The sequence below is a fragment of the Phaenicophaeus curvirostris genome, chromosome 1 (assembly GCF_032191515.1).
Source record: "Phaenicophaeus curvirostris isolate KB17595 chromosome 1, BPBGC_Pcur_1.0, whole genome shotgun sequence".
NCBI lineage: Eukaryota > Metazoa > Chordata > Aves > Cuculiformes > Cuculidae > Phaenicophaeus > Phaenicophaeus curvirostris.
Window position 1 is genome coordinate 16734415 of NC_091392.1, and position 12793 is coordinate 16747207.

Sequence of the window (12793 nt, forward strand, 5' to 3'; positions counted from 1 at the left end):
GAGAAGAGAAGAATTCCTACAAGCTATATTTTGACACCGAAGGCTTATCTCCCTATAGCCTTCTGTAGTCAATTAAAAGCTGATTTATCTGTTAGGCAATTTTATTTATTATCATTTCTATTCATTAACTAGCAAGAGAGAGCTAAAATTAGATCCAAAGTCTGAAATGAATTCTGAGATTCTAAAATGGAGGGCTGGGGAAGACACTAACAGTGCTTAGTGATTGTCAAACCATCCCTCTTTCTCAGACATGCCACTGGGGTACCAACTACAAATAGATAAATATTGTTGTTTCTTTTCTCTCGTAGAACTGTAGCAGGAAACAACAAAACAAATATCATTCCTTATGTAGACTCCAAGAAAATATAACTGGTCATAATATCACACCAAGCATGAACCTAATTGTACTAGTTTAAAGGTCACAAAAATGTTCACGCTTACTAAGGATTTGAATCTTTCTGAATATTTTAAAGCCAAACAGGAATTCTAGACCATTAGGTGGGTCTTGAATAGATTTGGAATCTACTGCTGCTGAAACAGCATTTTGATCAGATGCCAATGCACATCCTGCCAAAATCTGGCTTATTTCTTCAGTAGAAATCTGATACAGAAAGCAGGATTAGAATGTAAATATAGCTTGTCCAGTATCCCTCAATTAATAGCTTAGGATTGCCAGAGCACTCGGTTTGGGCAAGAAGCTTTCATACAGCATGACTCTCGACAGTCAGAAGGCAGATGTTGTTTGTTCAGATGAAACCAAAAGATATACATACATAAGATATACATATACATACTCCAGAAGATTTTCTTTAGGGATTTTTAAGGGCAACAATCTAAATGAATGATGGAAAATAAATGAGGATTTTGTGGGTTGCACAAGTAGTTGGACTGCTTGCTAACTGAGCCCTAATTAAGAACAATAAATAAAACAACAACAAACCACCAACTTCAGTGCTGAACCTAATTTCTGCATTGATAGAAAGGAAGACTGGCGTACAAGGGAAAGATGAAATTTCAGGTTAAGACACCTAGCAGTAGCTACATAAGAATGAGCAACATTGCAGACTATGTCAAAGTTTCCACTCTTGTCAAGGAGACCTTGTCAGGAACGCTGTGTCAGCCTCAGCTTTCTTCAAGGTACTCACAAACAGGCCCCATCTGAAGGGCCTTCGGAAACAAGACATCTGCACAAGACAGGCAAATGCAATGCAAGATCTATAAGCTCTCCTGACTGCATCAACCAGGCTATAACACAAGTTTAGATGCCCGAGATGGTGAGATACCCGCAGACACCTAGAAGTAAACATGAAAATTTGAGTATCAAAGAGAAATACCCTAAGGAGAGTAACTCTATTACCTAAAATGACATCAAAGACACCAAACACTCAAGTTCAAGTGCTGTAGATTACTCTGTTTCCATTCCGTAGTGCCTTAGTGCAACAGTTGTCTTGCATAGTACATTTCAGTGATGGTGGTATGATACCACCACCCTGGACAGCTGAACCTCCAAAAGTCTGAAATCTCCTGCCTAAAGAAAGGCCTCATCCCAGATATTTTGATAACCAAGACTCTACTGAAAATATGAAGTGTGTAGAGGGTAAACAAAACATCAATTAGTCTTTCTTAAGCTAAATATAACTACTTTGATTCTTTACCATTCATTATGTACAGCAGAGCCCTGTTTCACTACCCATTCTTCCCGAAGTCTGTTTGTTATTAGGAGATCTCATACAGACACATAGTTCATAGAATCATAGAATAACCAGGTTGGAAGAGACCCACCGGATCATCGAGTCCAACCATTCATAGAATCACAGAATAACCAGGTTGGAAGAGACCCACCGGATCATCAAGTCCAACCGTTCCTATCAACAGAGCTCAACCCCCTCCCCCTTCACATCTAGTTTAAAGCTCGATTTATGAGCTTAGCTAGGTTTCTAGCAAGGGCTTTAGTCCCCCTAGGAGATGCACGTGTCCCATCCTTAGCAAAAAAGCCTGGAGGTGCGTGAGCCATCCCATGATCAAAGAAGCCAAAGCCCCTCTCTTGTTACATGGCAAGTTCTTTGACAGTCTTCCGCTCCCGAAATTTTTAAATAAACTAATGTAATTATTTAAAAATCACCATAGAATTCCTTTCTTTCAATTAATCACAAGGAGAAATGATCAAGATATCTATTTAAAATATTAGAGAGTATGTACTTTCCATAAAATATTTTTGCTAAAGCAAGATTAAAGAAACCAAAGCGATGGACTGCACTGCATAGAATACAGTACAGCTAAACCTCCAGATTTCCCATTCGGATGCAAATACTACTGCATGTTTGCGAGTAAACAAGTCACACAGACAGGTGTTCAGATACTACCTCACAAGCTTTAACTTGGTCATAGAATCAGCAGAGCAATAAGATAAACTGGTTTTATGAGAGAGTTCATTACAGTGATTCTGTGTACCAAGAAATCAAGTTTAACATCTGCAGAACGACAGACTGTCTTAAAAAGGATCAGTTCAGAAGGACTTCAGGCTGGGGCTTTTTTGGTAGATAATAATTTCAGCCGGAGTTCAGTATCACAGTACAACAAAAACGGATTAATACAAATAAAGCAAACTTAAGGAGATGAAATTAACACCACAGGGAAAAGCAATCTTGACTTAGTTGTTTGCCTTCACAGCAGCCCCACCATATTAAATGCAGTACTTATGCTTCTGGAAATGATAGTCTTAGAGCTAACTGATTTAAAACACTGAAGGAGAAATACGGAACATTGCACTTTAGATTGCAAACTGGACATACTGAACCTTGAAATGAGATGCTATCTAAACTACAAAGATCATTAAATATTACAAATACTTTGTTACGGAGAGAGCTGTGGACACATCACTTGGAGTAATTTATAAAAAATAATTAGATAGTTTTTTATGCTATGCTATAGCACATTTTTGAAGAAAATTTTTACAGCCTAAATGACAGTAGTAAAAGATTCGAGTCATGCTTCATGATTTTACTTGCATCTCGTTTTTAAGTTTGTGAGTGAATCCTCCATCATTTTTCTACACTACCTTCACATAAGAAGCCTGTGCTGTCTTTAGCATTCTGAACTTCTACGGCTACATGCCAACATGCTGATTATAATCATAACGCATGCTTCAATCCTAGACATTAGAGTTCATACCTGGATCACCACAAAAGCAAGAGGGATCTGGATTCATAGGAAGCCTCAATCACTATTGCAATTAACTCTTTGTATCTACACTTGACCCCATCCTCACCAGAGCTTGGAAGTTTTTCCCCTATCCCCAGGGTAGGCTGCAGACTTGGTTTTTGTAAGAATGAATACATTAATATTGTGCCACAGCAGAGTGAAATAGGATTTTTTTCTACCTGCTGCGATCATAAGAGTATTTCATCTAATCCATTCTCTTTCACTGAAGAGTCCTCTGACAGCAGTTGACAGATTTGTCCCCTTGTTCCATGCCAGGTTTAGTAAGAACCAATTACTTTGGCTTACTCCAGAGGGTGTAATTTTAATACCAAAGCATGTGTATGAAACCCCAGTGCCACATATCATGAGAGGAATTATTCTCTGTTTTTAAACTCTATGGAGGCACACTACTGCTCTGAAAGCAAAGAGAAACCATGGAGAGATGTGCTTTTAAGGAAAGACAGCCCCAGGAAGAAGTAATAACTAAACAGAAAATTTTGCAGGTGTGCTGACTTACAGTTACCACATTGCAGTGCAAAACTCTGTCAAGTTGCTACAGCCTCCAAGTACTCTGAACACCAAATCCATTTACAACAGCAATCAGTCAATCTATACTGGCAGTTTTGAAGAATAGCTGCAGTTAAGAGACATTCAGAAGATAAAACTGCCATTTGAGTATAAACTTTTATTCATGTCAGTAAAAACAAGTTCTTTCACAAAAAATGTACCATAAAGCAAAAGAATAAATTATATTTTTTTAACCAGAGCACACACTAAAGAAAGAGATTGTCTGTAAACAGACACATCTGTTCGAAATAAGGGGCCAAGCAGAGGCTTAGTCCAGAAAGTTGGAATCGTGATTTACATGTAGCATCTAAAATAAAATCAAAAAAAACCCATGTGCAATGAGATTTTGTCTATGAGATACAGCTAATGACACAAACATGGTCATACAGATGACAGTGTTTTAGCACCAGATCTCTTTCATTAGTAGTTTCAAATCCTTCTACGATTAAACTGACACTTTCTGAGCAAAGATTAACTCTGTTGAATTGTTAGTTTGAAAACAGACATCATTTAATCACAAGCAGAAAGCACAACTTGCCATGTTTCTATTAACACAACTTGACATTATGAACAAAATGACACAAAAGGCAAACACACTGATTCAGTGTCACCTTTCCCCAGGCTCCTGTCCTCACTGAGTAAACTGTCTCCATGTATCAGAAGACACAGAGAGCTTTAAAACTTAATTTCTAAACTCTGGGTTTCTTAGGCTTTTTAGTTCTTACGATTTTTAAGTTCTGGTTATAAAGAACTAAAAGAAGCATCATGGATGAAGGTTTTTCTAGATGCACATTTAGTATCTCACTCTTCCCTTTGACTTGCGGTATTTCAGGAGTGTCAATTTCATTTTAAAAAAATGCCTTTTTAAGGATCTTACTTATTTTGGAACAAAGTTCTTGGACTAGTCTGAAAACTAGGGGATCTGTTGGGATCTATATCTGGTCACTCCATTAGATCAAGCAAGATGAACGAAGAACAGCTTCACCAAGGGCTGGAAAAAAAAAACTCTCCTGTTGCCTTCCTGACCACACTGCAATGCATAGGTTTGGCTATTTCAGGACGATTTAAGGACAATTTAAGGTTTGATGTGTTAAGAAAGGGCTAAGATTTGTTCAGCGCTTAACCACTTTCTCATATTTTCACTCATGGATCGTTTTCAGATCCATGAGATCAAGATGTACTATCCTGTGATTTCCAAAAACATAATTAGCAGAACTTGAAGGCCAGCTGCCCTATAATTTTTTAAGGGATCTGAAGAATCATTTGAAGAAAATATATGAATCACAGCAATCACTATTTTTCACAAGGCTGTACTTCATGTTAGCTCAAGGAATAAAGCATGCACTATACACACAAACAGGAAAGAGTTGCAATGGCCAAAACACAACAAACAAAATGAAGTATGCAAGAGAATAAAGTGACTTAGTACCATTAGTGATATTAAATTAAAGTGAAGATCAGTCTTTTTGGTTGCATTTGAAAAAAATGTATTAAGAATAACTCTTCAATTTTAACATGCTTATAGTTCATTTCCTACAGACAAAGAAATAGCGCTTAATAGGGAGGTTCTGTTGGCTAAATTGTGTTTTTATGGTCATTAACATCACTGGTAGTCAAAATTTTCTGAAACCAACCACGTAAGCAAAAACCTACAGTCCGAGAAATTTGCCCAAATAATGGAAATGAATGGTAGCATACTTCAAATTCTGCTGTTAAATTTATTATGCTATAATAATTTTTTTTATAAAAAGCTTAAATAAAATCGGAATGTACTTAGAGTAATTCTATTATACAGAACCTTAACTTGCTAGCTAGCAAGGAGAATGAAAAAACTATGAGGGGATATTCACATTGCAACTTTTAGATATCTAACCCTTGTTGTACTGCAAGGAAACAGGGTTAAGCTTCTTCCAAGTAAAAATTCAGACCATTTGGGTTTGAATACATTCTTCACAAGGACATGAGTGTAAAATTAGTCACCTAAAGCCAGACAGTGCAAAAATACTACTTCATTTTGTGGGTTTTTTTTTATAACCTGTGATAAATTTTCTCATAAAGTCTGTGTTTAAGTTCCAGTCAGAAGCTCAGAATGTTTATTTCATATCCTAGTTCTTCAATGCAAATTTCAAGCATCTGACAAGAAAAAGAACAAGTTGAAAGATATTCAACTGTCCATTTGTTTTTCCACAGAGCCCTCAAAATTGTAGATGTTATTAAAGAGTAGCAAAACTGAATCCCCTCCTGGAAGAAATAGTCATCTTCTAAGTCCACTTTTGAAGGAAACTTGGCAACCAACTGGGCAGGGTGAGGTAACACTTGGCACACTTGATTTAACAGAGCAAGATTGATCCAAAAAGTGCCTGCAGTCAATAAAAAATTTAGTTTATCACCAGTATTCCAAGAATGAGTCACGTCAAATGCCTCTTAATGATAGTTGTCAAGATTGCCTGAAAAAGTGGCCAATATTGAGAACTGTAAAGGTATAGCAGTTGTAAAAAGAGGCAGAAATTGCAATTTTGTCTGGAACCTGAGGACTGCTCCTCAGCTGTAGTTGCCTTATACTTTCTGCATGGACAACTGGAGACGTGGGGGTTGGGGTGGGGGGAAGAGAAGAAAAAATTTTAGCACTTATTTGGAGTTTCCAAGACCATTGAGAGCCTCGCATTACAATTCTAACTAAATTAATTATTAACTAAAGCATAAAAATATTTATCAGGGAAGTCTCTGTTCAGTAAATTTCATTCATTGTGTCCAGAGGGCACATGCATTACCATGAACATTTTATCTTGTATTAACATACAATAAGCCACAAAGAAAGTAATTAAATTCTAAACTTACACATTAAGATTTGATTTCTTTACGAAGTACCCTTCCCAAATAAAATTGCATGTGATCAATAATTATACCAGGATTCAAACAGCTATAGCTAGGTGTTTTAATGGAATGATATTGCTCATATATCTTACACTTAGACCTAAGTTGAAGAAGTTATGAATAAGAAGAAATTTCAAGAATAATGAATACAGTAAACTGAAAGTTAACCCTTCCTTACCAGCAGGGATTATGCCAATCCTTATATTGCACTGGACTAACGGTGCTTTGGGATTATTTTGGTCTATGCCAGAGTCCTTCTGCATTCTTCCAATGAGACCATGCATCACTTCACTGAACATGCCGTCCCCACCAACACAAACAACACTGCCAGGAAACACAAATTAGAATGCACACTAACAGTCAATAAACAACACAGCAAGTGTTCTTCTTAGGGCATGCACTGGGCACATCAAAAATACTTGTCCTATCCTCCTCCTCCTCCATTTTTACAGAATATAGTAGCCCACAGTCGACTCAACTACAAAACTACAAAAACTACAAAAAGCAGGAAAAAAAATTTCAAGCTACACAACTGTAAATGCACCCAGACACGTGTAATGCTAGAAAAAAAAACTGGAATTAAACCTAAAACATCCTCCGCTGCTGTATGCAGACAAATATCAGTAGAAATTCACTACACAAGTAAAACACTGACCAGGACTGTACATACAGCTTTCTTAAGTAAGCAAAATGGAAATAGGGTACCTTTACTAGAAGGTGAGAGGAAAGGTTAATATTTGTGGCTTCAGGCAGAAGCATTTTTTACATTATTATTTTTATTTTAACAGGGATAAACACTATATGAAAGTAAAAAAAAAATCAGAAAAGTGCATGCTTGCACGCTCTTCCAAACATGCTGAGAGCCCATCAAACAAACAGAAGTCATGTAAAGCTACATAGCCATTCAGAAAGAAACACAGATTTCTAAATGTTACCAGATGCAAAACTTTGTTTAGCAAACTTAATTCAGGTCAGAGCTAGTGCAGCAGCTACACAGATCCTCAGCATAATAAAGCTCAAGAGTCCACAGCCAAGCAAACACTAGGAAGTAAAAGACTATTTTACAGCAGCATACATTTCATGCACAATAATCAAATGCTCACCCTCAACTCTAAACGCATAAATAGACTTTACTGAAAACTAATTCAAATACACTTCAAAGGAACAGATGACAAATCCACACTTATGCGTGTAGTCCCCAGCATACTGGTGGGTAAACATAGGAATGTTTACTGTTATGCGTAGTAGTAATTTCCAATGCACAAACTAATACTTACTCTTCCACATGGTCAGCGATAGATATTGCAGAATGAGCACGTATTTCATAGGACAAGTTAGCTTATTTAATTTCTAAGCATAGATGATGTAAATTTACTTATTATTGTATTTTCAGCAGAAGGGAAGCTTCAAAAAAAACAGTAATTTTTTCATGAATGGAGAGGACAGTCTTTAAAAATACACACTGTCCAATTCTAAGTCAAGACCTAAGGGACTGGGAGAGAAGGGAGAAAAATGTGTGTGTTTGTCATGTGTAGACTTAATTTATCTACTCATAGCTTAAGTACATTATTACTCAACTTTAGCTTATCTCTTCTTTCTCTGCAGACTCTCATAAAGAGCTTAAGTGGACAAAAATTTCCATGTCATTTCAAGGTCACCATTGCCTCAGTAATGTTCTGTTTATAACAAATACTGTATCTAGGCTCTGAGTGGATGATGATATGAATGTCTACAACTATCAAGGGTAAGTACTGACCGATAAAGTTCACATACACAATACCAGTAAAACCAAAATCATTGCAAACATCAGATGGCCAATGTGCAAGGCAGATGTGTGAAGGCCCCTAGTGAAGAACTACTGTAAGAAAGATGTTCTTAGAGCAATTCTTATGTTTTGGGTTTATTTTTCTAATGGACTAGCATTTCACTGTGGACAGATGATAATGGTAAACTACATAAGCTAAAGGACTGCAGGAGAAGCAAGTCCCCAAGACAAAGGAATTTTAAATGAACTAGCCCTTCTGATCTCAACCATTCTGTAAACTAATTAAAGAACTAGTCAAAAAACAACCTGAAGCAGTTTTACAAAGGCTTGTGCAATGGGCACATGCACGATTCAGACTTACTCTATACATAGTTGTTACCTGCACAATATTACAGTACGCTTTAGTTGTTCTGTACAATGATGTACTAAAACCTGCTATATTGTAGTAACCGTTTTCAAAGAGAAGCTGCTCTGTACCTGAGCTATTAGATTAGTACACAGCATAAGAAATTGTCTAAGGAGAAATGGGAAGAACAAACAGAAGAGGTTTAAATAAGCTGTCTCAAATAAATACACTTGGAAAGCAGTGAAGCAATTATCATTAATACTGCATCTAGTTCCAAAGTTACAGTCATAGCTTTGCCAAATAGGGAACCTGGAGATTAAATGAAGAATTTAATCACTGAATGAAGGGAAAGTTACTTATCAAAACCAGCCTAAGGGACAGGCAAACAGTTAGATGTAGGAATGTAAAGCAGCTCTTCCTGTTTCTGAAAAGAATCAGCCAAACCTCAAGAAACACACACATTCTAAAAAGATGTAATTTTCTGGCCATTTGTTAACTCAGCCATATTAGAGAAAAACCAAAACAACGCACCAAAGGAATGAAGTATTCTACAAGAAGAGATTGTTTGAATCTGCCAAAACCACTTCAGGTACGATGACAATTGATCACTGCCACTTGTAAAAAACAATGTACTAAGAATAGACATGGGCTCACTTGCTTCCATTTTCTGCTTTGTATTTCACCAATCAGTATTATTATCTATTTCAAATCACTTAAAAGAAAAAGAAAAATCTTAAGTAACTATTTTTTTCCTAGGATCCCAGTATACTTTCCTTGCATTTCTGCAAAACTAATAAAAATCCTAGTATCATCAAAACTGCTTAGTACAAGTCAAATAATTTTAAAGCAGGTAAAGTCTAGAAACTCAGCCTGTGAATGTCATTTCTTACTAGAACAATTTGTCTAAATCATGCTTGAACTTAATTTATACAATGCATATACATCTGCCTCCCAAATAAATGTGCTCTGAAAAGATAAAAAGTGTTTTATTTTTATATTTTATATATAAAAAGTGTTTTATATATTTATATATGTTCTGCAGACATGTTCATGATTTTCCAGTCATGCAACCTGTTTCACATCACAAACTGGAAAAGGGAATGACTCCCTAATTTATGAAAATATTCTGTTTCTACAGCAGATATAATAATAAAACACAACACTACCATTCAGTTAGATCTTCTTTTAAAGAGTAATTCCACAACAGAACAAACACAAATAAAGCCAAATGATGCATCTGTTAGTTCCTCTTGCAATGTAGGATTGTTCAAATATCTGAAATGTTTCTGAATAGTTCATGTTTTTTACATACAGGTTGAACACTACTGATGCAGTGTTGTGGACTCATGTATATGTCAAGATAACCTGTATCACAGAACATTTCAGAGTAGCTTTCCAGCTATCATAAAATGCTTAGTTTCTGGATGAGCAGAAGTAATATTACATTCATCTTTTGAATACAAATCTCATGCAAACATTTTTACCCTGCACTTGAGTATATTGTGTGTTGGATAGGTATATTGAACAGTTTAATTTTCCTGTGATACTCCTAAATGTGGATCTCCTATGGAAAGGAACAGGCCCTAGAATTTTCAGCTGTTGCCAAAAACATATCAGCAACGAAGGTTACTATTTTAAATTGTAGATAAGAGCAGACTATAGAATATAGCAGCTAGAAAATAAAAAAAAAAAGGCAAGTGAAGTTCCTTACCCGTCATATTTATTAATATTAACTTCAAATAAATTATCCTTAGCATGGTTAGCATGTTCTGTTACTAAGAAGAAATAAACATTAAAGTTACTATTATAAAATGGTATAAAAATATAATTATAACAACTATAAAAGTGTTGTTAATAATTCCTTAATAACCGATGTGACCATAAAACAATCTACCCATAAAGTGTGTTTCAAATGATTGTATGCTAAAGAAAGAATTGAGAGAGACATGTACTATAATATACACAGAAAAATATTTCACAAAAAAAATTGTGCAAATGAACAACTGGGTTTAGCAGTAAAACTGAAAAAGACGAGAAAGGCGGTATCTTATAAATGAAGAGCTCAAATACCTTAGAAGTACCAGAACTTTTAATTTAGAATTAAGAAAACTGATATGATGTCATAATTTATCTGGTAACCTCTGCTTTAATTAGAACACATTCCTTCTTTATCATTTACCTTCTCTTACTGAAATCAAGCTAAGTAACTAAGTATCTTAACACAAGGAACTTAAGACACTCAGAGGTTTTAAAGAGTTCATATTGTGTTTATGAAGAAAGTAAAATATTCACTACTCACTAACAACATCAGTGGAGATAGAAGCCAGACTGAAGAGTGGAGCAACTTTCTGTTCATAAATTCTCTTCCCTTGTCGTTTTCCTCCATAGGGATTAATATACACAAGCAACTGCTTTGGTCTAGACTCTGTAGTTAGGGAAAAGATAGTACTGCTTTTGTACATGAAATAAAAATTCCACAAGCTATACAAAACCAAACCTGTATACAAAGTGAACACAGCATACAAGCCTTTTACAACTCTACCCTGTGTCAAAAAGCTAGATAAACTTGCCTCATCTATCCTCTTTATTATGCTGAGGATATTGACAGCATTGAATGCACTGGCGAGAAGACAGCAAGTGAAGTCCAGAACTATTTCATCTGACTCCACATCTCACATTCTTAGACATATTCTCACAGTTCCTTCCCACTAAGCGACATTAGTATCACGGGCATACAAGATAAGACAAACTGAAGGCAGCACTAGGAAAGACATTTAAGTGCAGCATACACAGAAATATTTTTACATCATTTTATTTAAACAATATTTTTGCTTAGGTAACATAGTTAAAATACATTTCCTTTCAGTGACAGATAAAATTAGAATACCCCATGAAACTATATTCTCCACAGTGAGTGCTTGACCTCTTCTTCCCCGAAAACACCTTTGATATTATTATCTCATGTTTATTTGAATCGTTATGAATTTAAATGGGTGGTGGCAATGAAAACAACTATTACATCTCTGTACTAACACATACACAAAATTGTAATGCTTGCTGCACCTAGAGAGCCTTCCTTTAATGTGCAGAACACAAAGACCTGTTGTAACATTCACATGTCCTCAGAAGAGATTATAAATTACTATTTGAAAATAAAAGAATAAACCTAGTTATTTAATCAGCACACTTGCAAAATAAATCCACGCAAGCTTTGAATGGTTTCAAATGTATGAATGGTTTAAAGCTGCACACACCCAAAGCATCATTCACTCTCTCTGACAACCTGTCACTTCTCCTGAAATAGTTTGTTTCCAATAGAATGAACAACTGAACTGAAAAGGAGATGACTGCCCTGGTTGCATGTCAGATGTAGTGAATGGGTGCACAAACCCCATTTTTGAAAGATTTTATTGGAAGCCAGATAACTCATGTGTAACTTACACAAAGCAAAAACATTAGTAAGATGCATGGCTCCAATATCTGCTCAGAAGAACATTATTTGTTGAATATCCATTTTTATTCTGTGAGCCATAAGCCATCCTTGCTTGAGTCACATCATAAGTGCACATGTATCCAGTCTCTTCTCTGGCTGGATGTCTCAGGTGGACCTCAGATCTGGCCTCCCTGGTTGGACCTCACTACTTTATCTCATCTGGGCTGTAAATGGGTCCTGTTGATATCTCCACCCCTGCTCTGCCCACAGTGATCAGATACAGCAGGACGGCACCCTGGTCAGCGAGGGCACTGCCTGTGCTACAGTCATTCTGCTCCGATGCTCCCCAACACCTCTCAAGGTATCTCTTTCAGGAATAACTTGCAGAACTACTTTTACCCTTCCAAATAGATGTCCAAGAGTCACAGAAATGATTAATGAGAACTCTTACTATACAAGGCACAGTGATAACGAGAGTGAAAAGGTGAGACAGGCAGAAAAAAGCTACCTGTAAGTCTTACCATTGCTACAATCCTTGTCCTCAGATCTCTAGAGTACCTCAAATCTCTGAGCTTACATCTACCCTTTCCTTTGTCCAAAGCTTGTC

The 12793-nt window shown here is 36.2% G+C and overlaps 1 protein-coding gene across 3 annotated transcripts in view; it reads right to left on the reverse strand.

Moving 5' to 3' along the window:
• CERK (ceramide kinase) overlaps positions 1-12793 on the reverse strand; it is a 37951-nt gene that overhangs the window by 15103 nt on the left and 10055 nt on the right. For all 3 annotated transcript variants that reach the window (XM_069849895.1, XM_069849888.1, XM_069849880.1), the window contains 3 exons: positions 11053-11178; positions 10465-10528; positions 6821-6966 (listed from right to left, as the gene is read on the reverse strand). In XM_069849895.1, the coding sequence (XP_069705996.1) occupies positions 6821-6966; positions 10465-10528; positions 11053-11178 (336 nt within the window). The remainder of the gene's footprint in view (positions 1-6820; positions 6967-10464; positions 10529-11052; positions 11179-12793) is intronic.